At 40.9% G+C, this 21,176-nt stretch overlaps 1 protein-coding gene across 1 annotated transcript; it reads right to left on the reverse strand.

Annotated features, from left to right (window-relative positions):
- Positions 1–2,635: 2,635 nt before the first annotated feature.
- On the reverse strand, positions 2,636–7,030 carry COX6B2 (cytochrome c oxidase subunit 6B2). Its single transcript, XM_081933222.1, has 4 exons — positions 6,968–7,030; positions 4,823–4,945; positions 4,085–4,185; positions 2,636–2,708 (listed from the first exon to the last, which is right to left on the reverse strand). The coding sequence occupies exons 2-4, from the start codon at positions 4,941–4,943 to the stop codon at positions 2,655–2,657; spliced, it is 276 nt and encodes a 91-aa protein (XP_081789348.1). The 5' UTR covers positions 4,944–4,945; positions 6,968–7,030; the 3' UTR covers positions 2,636–2,654.
- Between the last annotated feature and the right edge of the window lie 14,146 nt (positions 7,031–21,176).

Genomic DNA, 21,176 nt, shown 5'->3' on the forward strand with positions numbered 1-21,176 from the left:
TCAGTCACAAACACTTTGAACATTGGTTTGATGACCATCTTGGAAAGGCATAGTTACAAACTAAAAATGAATTAGAATTAGATAAAAGAACAGAATAGGATCCTATTAAATTCAATCAAAATCCCATCCAAGTTATGTACAATGCTTCTCCTAGAAGCAACTGGATATTCTGCAAGGCCCATCACAGAGTACAAGACAAAGAAATTGTGTAGTGTATGTTTCACCCCTTGAGAAAGGAAATGAATTTAGCAGAGGGTAGCAAGACAGAGGAAGTAATTAGGCACACCACTGGTGATTTTAAAAAGCTGTAGTGCAGTTGAGATTGAGGCAGTGTTGAATCCCTTAAGAGCATCATAGAATATGGGGGAAAGACTGATTCCTGTTCTGCTGCAGGATATAAACTGCTTTGGAGGGATAGATTTCCCTGCTGAGAAAAGGGAACTACATTCTTCTCCAAATCTCTACTCCCATTAACTTAATGGAGGTAACTGACTAACTTTGAAAACACCATAGAAGAAAAGGACATCTGCTAGCCTGTTTTAAAACAATCATATTATCCGAATACAGGTAGTCCTCAACTTACAATACAATAGAGCCTAACATTTCTGTTGCTAAATGAAACATTTGTTAAGTGAATTTTGCCCCATTTTACCACCTTTCTTGTCATAGCTGTTAAGTGAATTATTGCTGTTGTTAGTAACACTGTTCTTAAGTCAATCTGCTTTCCCCATTGACTTTACTTGTATGGACGTTACAAAAGGTGATCACATGACTGCGGGACACTGCAACCATCATAAATATGGGTCAGCTGGCAAGCATCCAATTTTGATCACATGACCATGGGGATGCTGCAACTGACATAAGTGAGAAAAAGTCATAAGTCAATTTTTTAGTGCTGTTGTAACTTTGAACCGTCACTAAATGAACTGTTGCAGGTCAAGGACCAGGGGTAAAATTCAGCAGGTCCTGACAGGTTCTGGAGAACCGGTAGTGGACACTTTGAGTAGTTCAGAGAACCAGCAAATACTACCTCTGCCTGGCCCCAGAGTGGGGTGGGAATGGAGATTTTGCAATATCCTCACCCTGCCATGCCCACCAAGCCACACCCACCGAACCAGTAGTAAAAAAATTTGAATTTCACCGCTGTCAAGGACAATCTGTAATTCTTACAGCAAGCACACAGGAAGGCTATATTATTATTATTGTGGTTGTTGTTTCTATGTTGCACACAGAGGGGATAGCTAGACTGAGGCAGAAAGAAGCCAGCTAGCCTCAGGTCACCTTAGGGGCTTCAGCAGTGGCTTGTAATGAAGATTTCCTCAATCAACTCAATGTTCAATGGATCATTTAGCCCATAGTTCTTCTTCTCAAAGGGCACCAGGGCCAGGATTCCATTAGATTGCCCCCACTCAGCAAAAGTAACTACAAGGTAAGGGACAGGCACAGTCAGTGCTTGCAAAACCCAAAACAGAAAGTGTATGACTATTGGAGAAAGATCCTTGGCACAAAAATGACAGAGGGTGGGTGAGCATGTCTGTTTGGGGCCATGGAATAGCAGCTTCAGCAATGCTGCCCTTCCATCCAATCTCGCATTTGCATCAAGAGATTTCCCGCACCTGTTTCCTGAGTTATTATTCCAGAGGAGACTTGTTTTCCCTTTGCCACACTCCACTTCATAGGCAGAGGATGGGGTTGTCCTGGCAGGGCGTGCCAACACTTTCTCGACCCTAATTTTGATTTTGGGTGTGTGCTTGCTCAGTACGTGAGCGTGTATTTCCCTTCCAACTATTTTCCTTAGCCAGTATGCCTGGGTGTGGGGAAAGGAGTGGTGTTTATGTCCTAGCTTCACACCTTTCCCGTTCGTTATCTCTTGTATATTTTGAGGTGTAGATCCAATATCTGCATATAAAATCTTGTCTTAGAAGGCAAAAAGCTTGGCAAGGCAATCTTGGGTTTACATCTGAAGCCTCAGATTTTGTGATTCCTTATATGGTAAAATAAGCTGCAGTTTTTTCTGGCTCTTTCTGTTTGGGCATAGATCACCTGTTAAGATCTGGATCAAAACCAAGATGTGAGGGGCAAATTCAATCCTTTCTTGTATCATTTTTCCAATTAAAACTATCAACTGATTCTGAAGCAACTATCCACAACTACACAGCTCCAGTTGCTGAAGATAATAGGAAGGTTGCTATGATAGCCCAAAACATCTAAGAAGCAGAGGGAAAATGAATAAACTATTGAGAAAATATACTAATACAGGTTTCCACAGAAAACTTACATGTGTGATTAATTTCAAATTTTGGAGAGGAAAAGATTTCTTCAGAGGTAGCATGAACAAGTAGAACAAGATATAAACTAAAACATACATAAATTTGAAGATAGCAGGGGAATCAAAGTTTCATATATACAAATCTGGGGAGAAAAGCATTTAAAAATACCTAAACATTTCAGTTGTTAAAAAGTTGTTTATTGGGAATTACTGTTCTGTTCGATTTTTTTAAAACAATACTTTTATTTACATTTTGTTCTGTTTTAGTGGTGCGGAGATTCACAGTTCTGCTGAGGTAACTAATCATTGAATTGGAACTAGACGAAAATATACTTGCTGTTGTACCTCCCAGGCTATCTTCATGAAGGTAACGGATGATAGATCTTTATATCTTGCCAGGAAAAGTTCCCAGTTTGCGTTGCTCGTCCCACTGATCAACCTGAAGAGCAAATAAGAACCTTAAGGAGGCTTAGGCACAGACACGCAATATTGTTCTTGGGACAATAACAACAAAACTAGCAATATTCCTCTCTATGACGTTGAATGTTTCAAAATGGCATCTTTTTATTCTTCATGTCTTGCAGAGATGCTTGCTTTCAACTCTCAAATTTCTAGACAGCAAACTCAGCACTTACAACCATTCTTTTAATGATTGTTCAAAATTACAATGGCATTGAAAAACATGATTTATGTCCAGTCCTTGAACTTATGACCATGGTGACATCCCGATGCTCACATGATCAAAATTCAGGCAACTGAATTTCGCTGGGCAACTGGCATGTATTTATGATAGTTGCAGTATGCTGGGGTCATGTCATCGCCATTTGTGACCTTCCCAGCTGGCTTTTGACAAGCAAAGACAATGGAGGAAGCAGGATTCAGTTAACGATAGCATGATTCACTTAATAACTGCGGAGATTCACCCAACTGTGGCAAAACTGGGTGCAACTCACATAACAACTATCTTGGTTAGCAACAGAAATTCTATTGCTATCAGATGTCCAGGCCTAACTGTATTTGTAGGATAAATTATTCAGGGTTTATTGAATTAGGGAATGTTGAACAAAGCAATTTGCTATTATCTGTCTGTTAATGATCATCTAACATCTTCTGTCTAGTGAGTCTTGAAAACAAAAAGATTGATACAGCCAATGTTTGAAGAAATATTGTAAACAGGGATCACATGCTTGCATTATATATAGTAAATGCACTTGATTCACATTTACAGCCTTTTCACAGTAGCAATGTGAATCTCGATGAAATCCAGACCTTGCTTGCTGATAAAAAGAGCTGCTCATTGATGCATTGGTATCCTGTGTTTTTGAAACACAGGATGTTGTGTGTTGTGTGGTTCAGAGAAAAAAAAGTAAGACAAGTCCTTTACAATCATAGCTAAAACAAGACCACATCATAGGCTCTCCTGTAACACTGCAATTAACTAATAAAGATAGGCCAGTTGGTCTGAAGCACTGGTGGGTACCTCTTTAAAAATATTTATTAGATTGAAGACCAGTTTATTACTAGAAGTTTCATGGATATTACACAGATGTTTAGGTAGTAACAAACCTATGATAAATAATCAAGACTTTTCAGAATAAGGCCATGTTCATAGATATAGAAAAATGATATGGGATAAACACAGTTGTAACTTTTTTTTTGAAAGGGATAAACAGAAAGTACACATTTTGCCCCAGGTTCTAAATGAAATGATCAATCACTCCAAAAAAGAAGGAAGGAAGGCAGGCATTGATTCTGTAGGAAAAAAAGATAATGATTGGGTTTTTTTCTTCTTCAATAACTACTGTTTCTACTTACCCAACTGCTGGGACACAAGGACTTGAAAACCTTATGGTACCATTCACACTTCTGCACATCCTGGCCTTTAGTTTTCACAATCTTCAAACAACGGTAATAATCTGCAAGGACAGAGAAGAAGCTGATATGTTCTGATAATTATTCTTGAACTAGAAATGGGAAATTCACATTAGAATCTTTTCTTCATTTTGATGTTTATTGGTTGACTTAGGGTCAATGTCTCTCAGGCTAACTACAAGTTTCTTATGAGGATACAGTGATGGTAGTGTGGATAAATGCAAGAAATAAATAGTGTCATCAATTGTGCTTATTCACAGCTTAATATATAGGAAAATTGTATCAGGTGCATTGCGCAACATCTGGAACTGGGTTCTTTGCAAATACAGTACTGTAAATTCTTGAGCTCTAAAAAAACACATTCAGTAATCTGCAACTGAAAAAAAGCACATTTTTTAAAAAATTCCTTGGCTATAAATGGTTGTCAGAAGTAAGTTCCACTAAGTACAGTGATATTCCAGTTAGATTACTCCAGTTAGTAGTCTCTTTTTTTGCTAGGTACATAGAACAAATGCCTGCAGCAGTTGTATTTCATTATCTGTATTTAAAATATGCTACTGGAATGACAAAACTGGATAGACCAAGAAGAAAGTCAAGCTTACTTTATATGCCTGCATAGCTCAGAAGCTGTTCAGCAAAAATTATCCTAACCCTTATGGCCACAGCTTGTCTTTTACCTACCCAGGTAATTCTGGTAGCAGTTGCGAGTCTGGTTGGTGAATGGAAAGCGAGGATCAAAAGGAGCTGTGGAAGGGAAGTTTTTTTTCTTGGTATCTGGTGAAGCAGCTGAAACACTCTGCATTTCTGAAAAAGTGAAAAGGAGAGAAAGAGTAGGAGAGTGAATGTGTATTGGCAAAATATGGAAGAGTCCAACTGATATGTTTCTGGGTCCTTTCTCAGAACAAATCAATTTCCCAAAGACAAATCAACTTCCCAAAGAAGTCCTCATTTCAGAGATTTGGGTAACTAAACTAATTATTCATTGCTACTGAGAAAAAGTATTGTAACCATTCCAATGATTCTTATTCCCTTTCTAGACAGCTGAGGGTTTCTGGCTCAGAAATATCTTCTGATTGATTTCTCTTCTCTAAGGATCTGAAAGTTAATAACTTCTCATTCTTAACCAAACATAGTCTTCAACCAAATTCAGTTTGGGATTTTAGCCTAATATTTTCTTTCTCTTCCAATTTACTTCATTCAAATCCTGTTGAAATTGCTCTTCATTTCTAACTTGGACAGTTTTCCTTTCTATTTATTTCTAATTTGACATGGCTTCACCTTGTCATTAATTCTCATCCCAGTTCATGGTAGCTACTCCCAACTACTGACTTCTTTGAACAGCAAGCTGACTTCTTTGAATAGCAGTCCAGCCCTCACTTCTCATAGCCCTGCTGTTCCTAACATCTCTACTCAACATACATCATTGATAGTTGCAGAGCTGCCTAACGGTTCATTCATCTGGGGATAACTTCTTCATTCTGATTTTTCCTTTCCTTTCAGATTAATTTTTAGCAAATTAAATGTAAGAGCAAACGAAGAGGATTAAATCAGTTGGGAGATAAAGCATATGAAGGAACCCTTAACCACTGTCTCTGTCTAAATTTCCTTCCTCAAGGGAGGAATTATGCAGCTTCCTGTATTGTCAAGAATTCGTAATTAAAAATTTGATATGCAAACATATGTAAACAAGAAATTCCAGAGTGTTTTGGCCAAGGATGCTCTGATACTTTGTCACAGATCATTTTAATTTTTCCCTGTAGAGCCCAAGTCATATAGAGCTCCTGACATAGCCAATAATGGCTGATCACAGAAATAGCTAAATAGCATTGATCTCAGAACTGATTATTACTTGGATAAGAGACCACCACAAAACCTTATAGCTGTAGATTAGACTGTGAACCCAACATGATGTCTGCCAGGACTCAATGGTGGGGTCTTGTCTCTACCCCTCAGTGTGACTGTAGTGCTCCTCAACAAAATATCCATCACATTTTGTCCGAATGTCCACCAAGAGCTTACACAGAGCCCCAATGTCTGATTTTTTTCAACACAGTTCACCTTGTCCTTGAAAGCTGGGTGGACTGGACATTAACATTTGAACAACTCTAAGTCCATGTATTTGCCATATGCTGAATAAATAAAAACTGTGAAACCCCCCCTCCCCCCATTACAGAATATGGGAATAGCAAATCAGGTCCATTTTGTTGCCAAGATTGTGACTTGAAGATGGCTCTGCTTTTTTTTCTGTACAGAACTGTGCACTCCCTCTGCTGGAGATATCTCAGTTAATATTATTCTGGATGGAATATTTTTCTCTACTTCCTAACTTGCTTTTTTCTACCTTCAGTTAAAAATATCAGGAAAAACTACTCTCTCTCCTCCCAATGCCCTTATTAATTTATTGTATCAGACTGCTGTGGTGACTTCTAGCCCCTTGAGAGAGAAAAAGTGAAGCGACACTTATGTGGTCTGACTCAGGAGCTGGAAACTGGTAGGCCTCATCTCAGCTACAGCCTCAACCCGATTTGAAAAGCTCCCTGATCTTAACCCATTAATTTGCAGCCTTGCATCAAAAAGAATCACAAGCCCTTGTCAAAAATCAGCATGGTTGTTTTAAAGGGAACAAAAATCTGAGGGAATCGGGCAGTTTCTAAAGATGATACATAAATAAACGCTACATAAATAAATCACTCTCAGTGCATTTGAATGAACACCCTGTCTCATCCAGAGTTTTAGAAGTTGAGGGAGAAGTTGAGGAAAATTCCTTCTGGGGCCAACCCTGAGATAAGACCCTTGGGATACCATGGTGCAAAGTAAGCTAGCTACCTTTTTTACAGAAAATGAATAAGGGTTTATCCTCACTTATTCCCACCCCAGTTAAATTAGCAATAACTGCCAGAATTTCAGGGACTGGCAGAATATTCATATAAAAAAACAGACCAATCAGATGTGTGGCTACTGATCTGCTGCCTAATGATTGGCTGGAGCCATAGAATCTTCTGGAAGCAGCATGGAAGGAGGAGTGAGTGGGATTTCTAACTGAAGCACGAGTAACAAAATGGCTCCTTTTCACAAGATGGTAGAAACAAGCTACTCAAGTAGCACCGAGAAATCCTTGTTTTGCGCACACACTCACATTTGTGAACCAGTAGGGAAGGTAAGTAAATACCACCCCTCAGTGGTGAGATTCAATTTTTTTTTACTACCGGTTCTGTGGATGTGGCTTGGTGGGTGTGGCAGGGAGTGGATATTGTAAAATCTCCTTTCCCTCCCCACTCCAAGGGAAGGTTACTGCAAAATCCCCATTTCCTCCTGATCAGCTGGGACTCGGGAGGCAGAGAATAGATGGGGGTGGGGACACTCAGAGGTGGTATTTACTGGTTCTTTGAGCTACTCAAAATTTCCACTACCAGAACTGGTCAGAACCTGCTGAATACCAGGTTCATGGGCCACTCATGGGCAACACTGCAGCACCCCCTTCTCTTGGCCTCCCACAACTCACCTGTAGCTGCACTGCAGTGGTTGGTTCCAGATCCTGTTGCAATCAGTACGGTGCAACGGGGCCGGGCATACACCACATGCATGTGCGCAGCACGCGCATGCGTACTTACCACCTGCGACGTTCCAGCTGCTTGGCGGAGTATCGCACAGGCGCTGTATGCTCCGTGCGCATAAACACCGATCGGCTCAAATACAGGTAAGGAGGGTGGGCAGGCGGGTGAGCCCTCCAGAGCACTGTACCGGAACAGTACCTGGCGGTCCCACCAGGCACCAATACGCCTGTACCCAGGCGTACCAGTCATATCCCACCACTGCTGCACTGGTTATCACAGAGCTTCTCCAGACCACCCTTTCCTCTCCCCAGTGCACTCATTATTTTGGATTTCGACTCTTTCTCACCTAACAACCTGTGTCCTATGGTTACAATAGCAACTGGGATTGCTGAGATTGTCATCACTAAGCAATGCAGTCATGTGACATCACACTTTAGTACCCCATTTTTTAACTATGACAATTCTGATCCCAATTGCCATTGTAGCCCAAGAGCTATTTATAATTAATTTCAAAACTCTGGAAAATTTCTCACAGTTGTCTTTCAAACAATATGCAGTATTTTCTGATTCTTGTGCATGATGTGACAAGAGTAGGAAAGTAAAGCACATTAGAGAGCATTTTTTTGTTTATGATATTTCTCCCCTGCTTTCTACTTTTTAAAAGCTCTCAAGACAGCTTGCAAAGCAAATACAACTACATCTTTAAAACATAGAGGTTAACAATATTTTTAGGCATTCTGTACAAATAACATTTTTTAAAAGGCCATTTTTGCAACATCATCACTCTAGAGATTTCAATCATCTCTCCCCTGAGATCTCACACATTCTAGCGTGAACTTTTGTTAGAAGTGATGTCATAAGCAATTCTTTGATTTTTTTAAAAAAAGAAGTCTTAAATATTTTTATTCATGTTCACCATATCATCCAGAATCAAAATAAACAGGAGCTGCAAAAAAGTGCAATTGTTTTCACTTTCTTCTTGACTGATCTCTTTTTTAAGCGCTTCACCAAAAATGTAATAAAGGTTCTTGTTATAAAAATAGATACTAAACAGACACAAATGCACACAAATATACAATCAATATTCCTTTTTTTAATCTATCGGACTGGACACAGTAAATCTCTTTTCTTATCAAGTTTTTCTAACCATTTAAAAGCAGCACAATTTCTTTGCAAAGATTTCAAAATTTACAGCAAAATTTGCCATTCAGAAGAGGCATAATTTTTGTCCAAACTGAGATTACAATCCTTTAATTTTTAGGGGTTGGGGCAGAGGTGGGCTTCAGCCAATTCAGGCTGGTCCGGGCAAACCAGTTGTTAAGATTCTGTGCAGTTTGACGAATCGGTAAATCCCACCACTGGGTGGCCCTGCCACTCTACTCCACCCTATATCGCCTCGCCCACCTTGGCCGGTGATTAGAGTCACGCCCACGCCCAGCTACTCTCTGGCTAGAGTTGCACTCGCCCAAACCACACGGTCCAGATGATCTCCATGCCTCGCCCGCTCTGCTCACTGTAGCTGCCCGCAAAGGTAAGGCACTCGGCCAAAAGGCCACCTTGAGGTGGACACAGCAAGGCTTGTCGGACTTTTAGGCCTGGTTATTGACATCCTTGCACCTACATGCCGCCTGCTAGCCCTTCGCCTCTAGGGACGCACCAGTTCCTGGTTTTTGCCTTCCCTGGGGCAAAGCGGAGGTGGAGCAGGTGGCAGCCCAGAGCAGGGCCCTGACTGGCAGCTACTACTGTGGGTGTGCCCTTTGCATGTGAATGCATAGTGCAATAAAAATTCTGTGCATGCACAGAAGCAAAAAAACAAGATGGCGGCACCTGTGGTGCTGTCTGGAAAACCGGTTTGGGGGAGTGGCAGGTCTGGATCCGAACTGGTAGGAACCCACCACTGCTCCCCCTCCCCATCGAGAAGCCTGCCGCTCCCACTTCTTTGCCGGCGTGAGAAACCTGCAGCCACCATTTTTTGCCAGCATGAAAAGCCTCCAGCCACTGGTCTTTGCCAGTGTGGGAAGCCTGCAACCACTACTGCTGGCCCAGTTCCGGCAGCTGCAGGCTTCTCACACCAAAAAACACTGGCAGCTAGAGGCTTCTTGCACTGAAAGAGCAGCAACTGCAGGCTTCTAACGCTGAAAAAGAGGTGGTGGCAGCAGACTTTTTGCGCTGAAAAAGACCGACGGAGGCTTCTCACGCCAAAAAAGAAGCGGTGGTTGCAGGCTTCTCACACCGAAAAACACTGGTGGATGGAGGCTTCTTGCGCTGAAAAAGAGGTGGCGGCTGCAGGCTTCTTGCACTGAAAAAGACCAGCGGCTGCAGGCTTCTCACATTGAAAACGAGGCAGCAGACGCAGGCCAGTGTCTCGGGGTGGGGTCATGTGCCCAGTTGCACCAACAATGGAAACTGCGTGCCTCTTCCTGCTGCAAAACCCCTTTTAAAAACCCTGGCTGTTGGGCAGCGAGACCAGATGACGCATCAGAGAATCACCGTTGCTGTTGCTGCACAAATGTAAGTCTAAGGCTCCAGCCACCACCATTTCAGCGTCCTGCGCTGCCCCCTCTTGTTGTGAGTGACATTGAGTTGGCCAACCCCCCTCAGTCACATGACCACCACCCCCAGCCACGCCCACCTGGTCTTTAGGGCGAATTGGTTGTTAAATTACTTGGCTCCCACTACTGGATTGGGGTAAGAGGAGAAATATTTTTTTTAAACAGTACAGTCCTAAAGAAAGAGAGATAATTCAATTTAGATCTCATACACTCTGCCTCCTTTCTAGGCCAGGCCTTCTAAAAGATGCCTATAGCCTCAGGCTATATGGCTGCATACACAATTGTAGGATAAATCTTGCTACAATTATCAGGAATTTGGTTGATATATAAATTCTCCAGATTCTTCCCTACAATTCAATTGTAGGTACTTAATTTTCTCTCTATTGCAGTCCAAACTACTCCCAGTATTGTTTTTTCCCTAAACATCTTTCATCTTCTTTTCAAATATATTTCAGGTAGTTCTCATTTGGCAAATAACTTGTTTAATGACCATTCACAGTTATGATGGTGATGAAAAAGTAATTTTACAACTAGTCATCACCTTTATGACCTCAGTTCATAAAAGAAAGTAAAACTGAGGTAAGATCATAAACACCATTGCAGTTTCATTTAATGACTGCTTCACTTAACAACAAAGTTAGCAATACCAGATGAGGACTATCTGTACTCTGCACATTCAGAGGCATGAGAAGTTCAGACTTTCCTTTTAAAAAAAGAATATTTGTGAGATGGGAGAAAATACAATTGTCATTCTTGCTAATAATTGCTGTGATTAGTATCTGCTTTAACAGCTGACATACCATTGAAGCAATGGCAGAAAGATATATCTAAATTTGTGTGATGGGGGAAAACATGAGTTAAATATAAAATATTACAAGAAATAGAAGGGTGTCAGAGCTAAAAGGTCATGATTTGAGATTTAAGTGGCATGGATACTTATGGTAGGAATAAAGCTAAAGTAATGAAGTTTTAAAAATAATTATGTTAGACGTGGCATGTTGGGAATATGGAACAGATATAAACCAGATTACATCCAAAAACACTTCTGTGGCAGTCATCATAAGCATTTAATAGATGGGAAATGATTAACAATCACAAATAATTAACTTATTTTGACATATTAGAATTTTGTCAGGCAGATCAAGAGTTATCTGGTTGCAGAAAGATGTAATTTTCAATGGTTGTTTTATGTACAATAGCTAGAAAGATTTAAAATAGATAAAATAATTTTTGGTTTTGAATATTTTAAGACTAAGCTTGAAAATAGAATTGTGTACAAGTAATGATCGTATTATTTCTAAAGTATAAACTTTTATTGAAATTTGCAACAAGAACAAGTGAAAGAATATATGACAAAATTGGCTAACAATTTTGATTACAAATCAAACAGAGAAATAATATGTGGATTAAAGGACTGAAATTTAGACTGTTATAATTGCAAAAGAAATTATATGCCCAAAACATTGATATATGTCATTAGAAAAAATATCTAGAATATATGAACATTTTTTTGAATTTATATTGGAAATGTGAACATTAAGAGGGAATATTTTATCACGCTTGAAAGATATGTAAAAAAAAAATTGGACTCTACTTATACTAATTCAGAAGATTTGGAAAATTAACACAAAATTGAAACCAGAGGTGTATCTTTTGAGACTGATGGATTTTATATATGACAATTGCAGTGAGATTATTATATTATATGCACAAAGCTGGAAAGATTTGACATTACCCACAATGGAGAAATGGATGGTAAAGGAGATGAAACTTGCTGGGATCACTAATTAACATTTTAGATTAGAGAAAATATATTAACTAAGTTTAATACTGAAAACCCATTGTAGACTTTTTGCATAAAACAGAAAAAATGAATTCATATGGCTTTAATGATTAGAAAAATACAGATTATAGAAAGAAAGGAAATCATGCTGTAACCATACAATAAGAGGTTAATTTATACTTCCAACTGATATAAAAGAAAACTGGACATTTCTGTTTTATATTTACTTTCTTTTTTTCTGCATTTTTGGCTTTAACTTTTTTTCTTTCTTTTCTTTATTCTAAAACATTGGCTCTTAGTTAATTTTTATCTTTATTTTTTAAAATTGTCATGGAAGTTATTTTTTAAAAGAAAAGAATCATATGTTTGAGAATTTTGTGAAATTGCACTTTTAGTAATTTAACTGTGGATGTCACAGGGGGCAACACCACTGAGTTGGCCTCAGGTGATTTTGAAAAAAAACATTACTCAGGACCAGCCTAGTTAGTAGTTAAATGAGAGATCACAGCTACATTGGAAAGTATTGGACATTCTAAAAAGTCTTCCAGAAATTGTTTATGCCTAACTAGGGTTCCATTGTGGATTACTCTGTCACTTCCCCTCCAGCCTAGAATTGCATCCCATAAATTGGAATACAGCATCTCACATACATTTTAAAAAAGCAGCGAAGCAGGAAAAAGTAGGAAAAAATGAGCAACTTGTGATTCCTTGCCAGAAAGAACAGCTTTGCTAACTCAGGGGCAAATTTCATCTATTTGAAGGCTGCTGCCAAGTAGAATAAAAGTATTAATAATAAAGCAACAGGCATCCATCGGGGCAGCAAAGAAGTGAGGGACAAAACAAAAATTTCAAGGCAACTCAGCCCCTTAAGTTTTTTTGTGCAATGACGCAAAGCAAATGCAAAAGGGTGGAACTGGCATTGTGAAACCATAGCAAACATTTTGTTATTTTGGCACCATTGTGGCTAGGAACAGATGTCTCGGGTAGGGGCTTAAGCTTTTGCTCAACCCCAAAACAAAATATTAAAGAATGAAATCTCAAGTGAATAAATTTGCTTGCAAAAGTTATATATTCCGTCTTCCTTTTTTGCTCCAAGATGAACACAGGGAAAAAAATGTTGGGCCATGTGGATGCCATAAAGAAAACTATATAATGTACAGTGCTTGGTTTACACACACTTTTCTCTTCCTGAACAATTTGGAGAAGAAATAAAGCAGCTGAATTTATTTTCCTTTTAGCAAATTCTTGATTATTTGACTGCAAACAAGGAACTATGGCTAGTTGTTAAACACACAACCAGAACAATGCAAAGTTCAGGATTGATTTGTTTAGCACTCCACTAGAGTCTGCTTTAAAGCACAATTTCTAGTTCACATGTAATAAAAACTTAGAAACGGAGAAAGTAAAATGAATTCTATTGTACTCCTCTATTTTATTATATTAGTGGGTGAGGCTATTCTATTTGACACCTGGCAGGTGAATTTTGCTGAAAATGGACAGATGGCTGCCAAGTCCTTGTGTTGGTTTTCAAAAATACCATCACATTTTCTACAGATTTGTCTTCCAATAAATTTAAGCCACCGAGGCTTGAGGGCACTTTTCGCCTGAAATCTCAGCCTATCCTTTATGGTCTGACCTTGTAAGGCCAGCAGAACATAATGTAAATAATGTCTACCATATAGCATCCGCCATCACAATCTAGATTTCTGCCTGACTAACAATTCCTGAAACAGGTTTAGGAAGAGGGCATAATCTCTGACAGCCTCCTGTCCAAATCTACTCTGGATGTCAAATATCAGACTGTAAGGTGTGACGATGCACTTAAGTCAACGATAGGCCAAAAGAAGAGCTTAAGTAGACCCTTGAAAAAGAAATAGCTTTTTATTTTTGATCAAAGCAAAGAGCTGGGTAGATCATTCCATGGTCTACACACAAGGTACACACAAGGTGCATGTAAGGAAGGCCACATCTTGGGGAAGATATGGCATCCTTTTACACCTTCAGAGACATCAGCTTAGTACCCAATTCTGCCCCCCTGGCAAATGCCTTCCTTGTAGCCCTGCATTGGCTGTGCAGCAAGGAACAGGGGGCCTGAGTGCTTAGCAACTGAGGGGCTGGGTGTTTGGCAACACAGGTATTTGCCCAATGTAACCCTGCCAGCCCATGACATACCCCGCACCAGGCACTGAGTTGTGCACAAAAACAAGATAACAGGAATTAGATGACTGGTAGAAGCAAATGACAGAGGCAATTCTAATTCTTACAGAAGCGAAATAGCAAGTTATTATTTTGGCCCAGTAATTCTACCTATTCTACTATTATTATGTCCCTTCAAAACTTTTAAACTTTTACAAATAATCTTCAATTTAACAACTACAATTGGGACCAGAACCTCTGTTGCTATGTGAGTCACACCCAATTTTACAACCTTTTTTGCCGCAGCTGCTAAGCCAATCACTGTGTTTTTTAAGTGAATCATGTGGTTGTCGAGCAAATCTGGCTTCTCCCACTGACTTTGCTTGTCAGAAGCTGGAATGATAATCACATTAACCTGGGATACTACAACCTACCAGTCCCGAACCTTTCAGACTTCATGGACTGACAGCAGCAGTGGTGGCACGGGTGGGGGTGAGGGGGGATGGTTTTGTGTGCATGCTCGCTACTTGCACAAATGGAATTTTGAACGCTCGCTCACCCACCTCACCTTGTATGGCTCAGTTCCCAAAGGACCAGAGACCGGATGGGAGTCGGAAACTCCTGCTACAACCTCTGTAAACACGTTTAGGAGCCGGGGTAGACTTCAAAAGTTCCAGCAATGGGTTCACTGCCCCATTGCTGGGTGGGTGTGGCAATAGTGGGCCTGGCCTAGTTAGTCTCCTGTACCTCAGTGGGAGGGCTTTTTTGCCCTCCCCAGGCTCTGGAAGTTTTCCTCGAGCCTTCGGGAGGGCAAAAACTGCTTCCCCCAGGTCCGGAGACCCTCCAGAGGCTGGAAACAGGCCCATTTCTGGACTTCCGGTACTTCCAGTAGGCCTGTTTTTCATCTTTTCCAGGCTCCGGAGGCTTTCCTTGAGCCTCCATAAGGCTCCGGAGGCCTTCTGGAGGCTGGAAACATGCCCGTTTCTGGACTTCCAGAACCTCCGGTAGGCCCGTGTTTCACTCTCTTTGAGTCTCCGTGTGGGCAGGCATTTACCTGGCATGATGAACAGGCTACGTGGAGACTCCTGGAGGGGCGGGAGGGGCAGAGCCATCATTTGGGGGTTCACTGAATCGGGCAGAAACCTAGCTAGAGGATTGCCCAATGCATTAGTTAGAATGCATTAATGCAGGCTAACTCTGCTCACTGCCAGGAGTTTGATCCTGATCAGCTTAAGGTTGACTCAGCCTTCCATCCTTCCGAGGTCAATAAAATGAGGTCTCAGATTTCTGGGGAAAATATGCTGAAATTTGTAAACTACTCAAAAAGTGCTGTAAAGCACTGTGGAGTGGTATATAAATCTTATTGCTGTTGCTAGCCAAGCACCCACATTTTGATCACATAACCATGGGGTCGTTGCAATGGTTGTAAGGGCGAGGCCTGGTCATCACTTTTTTTCAGTGCCATCATAACTTTGGTCGTTAAATGAATAGCCATCAATCAAAGACTACCTGTACTGCTAACTGGCTCAAGAGAGCCAATTATTTCAGCAAATATACCCATCGCAGAGTGTCCCACGCCCAGCATTTTAAGTTTTGGGTTTTTTTTACAGAGTAACCTATACTTTTTGAAACCTTGGTTTTGATAGGAGCACCAGCAACCGCAGAGAGTTTGCTCTGGTTTTCTCAGATAGCAGGACCAGCTATCACAGTGTCTTTGCTTGTGGCTGAGCATCCCATGCTTACAGATTTTGGCAGTCTTGGAAAAGCCGGTCTCTTAGGTTTTCCTTGGTGCTTTTCTGGATTGTGGAGATTGGGGGACGAGTTTTGGTTGGAGTAATTTCATTGATGGGGGTTTCTTCTGTGATTGGAGAGGTGTGGTAGCCGCATTCCTAGGTTTCTCAGCTATTTTGGTTGCAGGCAAAGTCTTTTTAGAAGCCCCTCAATTCTCCAAGCCTGGAATGCTGCATTGTTTCACAACTGTATTCTTGTGTGGTGCTTGGGAAGTGATGCTGGTCACACCAGGCTCCTTGGCTGCAATTGGATGGCCTAATTTTGTGGCTTCATCTGTTTCCACAAGGGTCTCTCTTGCTGAAGGAGCCTGGGGCTTAATGGCCTCTTTCCCATTGACTTGGGGGGCTGCAGAGATGGAGGATTATCTTTCTTCATCACCACACAAGCGGCTTCCTTGGAGACGAGCCCTACAACGTCAGAGGTGCCGGCTCCTAAGGTCTTGCCAGTCTTCTCGTCCTTCAGGACAATACTTTTTCTTGATTTGGCAATTATCCCAGAGATTGTGACATGTTTGGAAGTTTTGGGAGTCATGCACTGTGAGAAATCAAACAGAGAAAGAAAAAGGATGATTTGCAGACAGGATGGTGAAGGCTTCATTCTCAAAAGTAGTCAATTATTTAGGTAATAAAGGACCGGTGCATTTCAACCAGAAGTCTCCCGCAGGGAAAACGATTTCATTCACCTTATTTTCCCCCACTGGTTAAAGGTAAAGCTTCCCCATGCATATATGTGCTAGTTATTCCCGATTCTAAGGGGTGGTGCTCATCTCCGTTTCAAAGCTGAAGAGCCAACACTGTCCGAAGACATCTCTGTGGTCATGTGGCCGGCATGACTAAATACCGAAGGCACACAGAACACTGTTACCTTTCCACCAAAGGTGGTCCCTATTTTTCTAGTTGCATTTTTATATGCTTTCAAACTACTAGGTTGGCAGAAGCTGGGAAAAGTAATGGGAGCTCACTTTGTTACGCGGAACTAGGGATTTGAACCGTCGAACTGCCGACCTTTCTGATCGACAAGCTCAGCATCTTAGCCACTGAGCCATCCCACTGGTTACTCTGTTGTAATTTTGTGTTTGAGATGGAATGCACTGGATGCCTTCTATAATTTCAACCCAACTTAGTGATTCTGTGATATTCAGATGGAAATGCATATCAATGGAATTGGGAGGACTGCTGAAATTTGCTTTATGGAGTTTCTGAGCCAACATTTTGGTTGCTAAGCAAGAGTGTTGTTAAGTGAGTTTCACCACATTTTATAAGTTGGCCATGCCCACCCAGTCACATGGCTGGCAAGCCACTCCCACCCGGTCACATGGCTGGCAAGCCACTCCCACACAGTCACATGGCCAGCAAACCACTCCCACAAAGCAGGCCACACCTACAGAAGAGGTTCTAAAAAAATTTGAAACCCACCACTGAGTCCACCCTTCTAAAAGCTTGCAGGGTTGAAAAATGCTGCACTATTAGAGACCTGAGCCTTAAAACAAATTCCCGCCATCCTCCTCCATTCTTTAGATCAGAGGTCCCCAACCCCCAGTCTGTGGACCAACACCGCTCCATGGCATTCCAGCAACCGGTCTGCGCAAACAAGCAAACCCCCATCCACAGGATGCATGCAGCACGTGAATCCACGCCCCCTCTAGTCCGTGGAAAAACCTCTCTATATGGAACCAGTTGCTGGTGCCCCAAGGTTTGGGGCCCTCTTCTTTATATCATAGTCCCCCCTTTAGACCAATTACCTTAGTACCATCCTTGCTTGATTTCTTCAGCCTCTCCAATGAAGAGGACAGGATGCTATAGAGGGTTACAAATTTAACACTGTGTTTTTCTTTAGCTGCAAAACAAACGCCAGAAGATAGGCTTAAGATACAGAAGGATCTTGACAAACTTGAACATTGGGCACTATCTAATAAAATGAAATTCAATGGTGAAAAGAGTAAGGTTCTACATTTAGGCAACAAAAATGAAATGCACAGGTACAGTATAGGTGATACCTTGCTCAGTAGTAGTAACTGTGAAAGGGATCTTGGAGTCCTAGTGGACAACCATTTAAATATGAGCCAGCAGTGTGCAGCAGCTGCCAAAAAAGCCAACATAGTCCTAGGCTGCATCAACAGAGGGATAGAATCAAGATCACGTGAAGTGTTAATATCACTTTATAATGCCTTGGTAAGGCCACACTTGGAATACTGCATTCAGTTCTGGTTGCCACGATGTAAAAAAGATGTGGAGACTCTAGAAAGACTGCAGAGAAGAGCAACAAAGATGATTAGGGGACTGGAGGCTAAAACATATGAAGAACGGTTGCAGGAACTGGGTATGTTTAGCTTAAGAGAAAGAAGGACTAGGGGAGACATGATAGCATTGTTCCAATATCTCAGAGGTTGCCACAAAGAAGAGGGAGTCAAACTATTCTCCAAAGCACCTGAGGGTAGAACAAGAAGCAATGGGTGGAAACTAATCAAGGAGAGAAGCAACTTAGAACTGGGGAGAAATTTCCTGGCAGTTAGAACAATTAATCAGTGGAACAGCTTGCCTCCAGAAGTTGTGAAAGCCCCAACACTGGAAGTCTTTAAGAAGATGTTGGATAGCTATTTGTCTGAAACGGTAGGGTTTCCTGCCTAGGCAGGGGGTTGGACTAGAAGACCTCCAAGGTCCCTTCCAACTCTACTATTGTATTATTGTATTGTAAACGAAACAAAGGTCAACTATGAAACGGCAAAAGCTAGGGATGGCCAATCTGTCAGTGTCATTTTCTCTTAGTTTTTCATTTATACCAATTTTGCCATATTCGTCTTGATTCACTTACATAGATCAATTGCATGCGGACGTTTGCAAACTGCTCTGCTGAATTTGGAGAAGGGCAAATTTGGACTCGTAGTCAATACCACACCTTAGTTCAATTACTTCGTTCAGTTCAGAAAGGGATGTTCTGCAACGATCATGGGTAACCCATACTGCTATTGGTCATTTTAATTGAGATTTCTTCCTACCTGTGCTTATTGCAGTTTTTATTTTGTTCGTGGCTACAGGCTCCTCCTTTCTGATAAGACAGAGAGATTAAATCAGACAAATTTAAGGAACTCTAAATAATCATAATGATATATTGAATATACCTCTAGATCTCCATTCTTATTAGTTTTGTCTTGCATAATGTTCGTAAGTTAAGCAAGCAAAATTTAAAAGTCAAAATGCATCCATCAAAAACCCCCAAAACGTGAATTTTTCATCAGGCTTGGGAATCTCCTGGCAGCAGAGAGCCTGTGCATTGATAGCACCACATATAACATCTTAATAAAGATTCTTGAAATCTTGCTTATATTTATGCTAATAATTTAGTCGTTTAAATTGGCTTTTATATTATGTTTTAATAGTTGATTTCATTGTAGGCCGCCCGGATTCGCCACCTGTGAGATGGATGGTCTATAACAAGGATAAGTAAATAAATAAAGTTATTTACAAATGCTTATTTGGTCTTTAGAGCTAGAACCCTGGGGCAATACGTTTTTAAAATAAGTTTGTGGTAGAAATAAACATAACTCCAATCTATGCTTGGTGTTTTAGAAAGGGTTTAATTTTCAGCCAGAATTCCATGTGTTGTTTAGAGTAGATGTCCTCAACCCCCTGGACTGCAGACTGGTTGGTACTGATCCACAGTCCATTAAGAACTGGGCCACGAAGCTTCATCTGCACATGCGTGGGATCTATGTAGCATGTGAAATCACCACCAACACCACTCCCCGGCCCATGGAAAAGTTGTTTTCCATGGAACCAGGTTGTGATGCCCAAAAGTTCTAGAGAAGTTTAACTTAAAACTGCTCTTATTATAGTTAAATGGACATTTGGGTGATAAAGACAATGACAAGCAAATGCTGAAATAAACAATTGGAAGGAACAAAGGGCTCCACAAACTGGTTTTTCCGTCTTCAGACAACAAATTGGTGCAAAGAAAGGTCAAGGGAAGCCAATAGATGTAAGACCTGTTTAGCAGAACCTTCAGTATAGGTACTATAGTCCTTGACTTAGGACCACAACTAGAAGTGGAACTTCTGTCACTAAGTGATGTAATTGTCCCAAAGGTACCTTTTCAGGAGGTAACTAGACATTCTTATTTTTTTCTTTCTTAATTTTTTTAAAGGGAAAAGGGCGGGGGGGGGGGAGAAAGAAGGTCCACTTGAATAGAATAGAATAACAGAGTTGGAAGGGACCTTGGAGATCTTCTAGTCCAACCCCCTGCTTAGGCAGCAAACCCTATCTCACTTCAGACAAATGGTTATCCAACATCTTCTTAAAAACTTCAGTGTTGGAGTATTTACAACTTCTGGATGCAAGTTGTTCTACTGATTAATTGTTGCCTCCTGAAAAAGCATCTTTGGGACAACCATGACCTGGATGACAGAATTTCTACAGACCTTTAGCTATACAATTTGGGGATGAACATCCTTTGAATGGTGTGGGAACCAGGAGCACCACTCAGTGACTCTGAGGACACAGATAAACCTCCAAGTGCTTCAACGGCCCCCTAAAAGGATGCAGATTATCAGCTGTCTGCAAGGAATACACATTCTTCCATTCCCCAGTATCCTTTCAGAGCTGAAGAAGCTTTTTGGATGAGAACTGAAACATCTTCAAAAGAAAAAAACAAGAAAGTCTAGTTGCCTCCCGAAAAAGCAACTTTGGGACAACTATGACCTGGATAACTGAGGATCTCTACAGACTTTAATTGCGGTGTTTGTTAAGTAAATCATCACATGACCATGATTTTATATCCTTTTTTTTTGCCTTAAATGAAACATGGTTGTTAAGTGAAGGCATAAACTCCAACTTCATATTCCTACAAGGGCCCACTACGTTCTCTAATTCCTGGGGGAAGAACCAGGTGTTCAGGGCCCTTGAAGAAGGCCAGGATAGGGGCCACGACTCTATGGGTGGATGTTCTTTCAGAAGACAGACATGATTGCAGAGAAGGGCCACTTTCTGGGTTTTAAAAATGTGTGGTGCCATTTAGCCAATAGGATTTGAAGCATTTCAACTCTGATCAAACATTTAAGACATGCAGACACCACAAGAGATAGATTAAGGTCCCCCAAACAACCAAGTCATGTGCCAAGATTATACATCCCATTTTGAACCAACATACTTGCTCATTTCCTGTTTTCCTATGGTTTTACTTTGATCTTTGTGGGATATAACCGCATTCAATAATTTGTTGGGAAG

Source organism: Natrix helvetica (assembly GCF_964273705.1).
Source record: "Natrix helvetica genome assembly, chromosome: Z".
NCBI lineage: Eukaryota > Metazoa > Chordata > Lepidosauria > Squamata > Natricidae > Natrix > Natrix helvetica.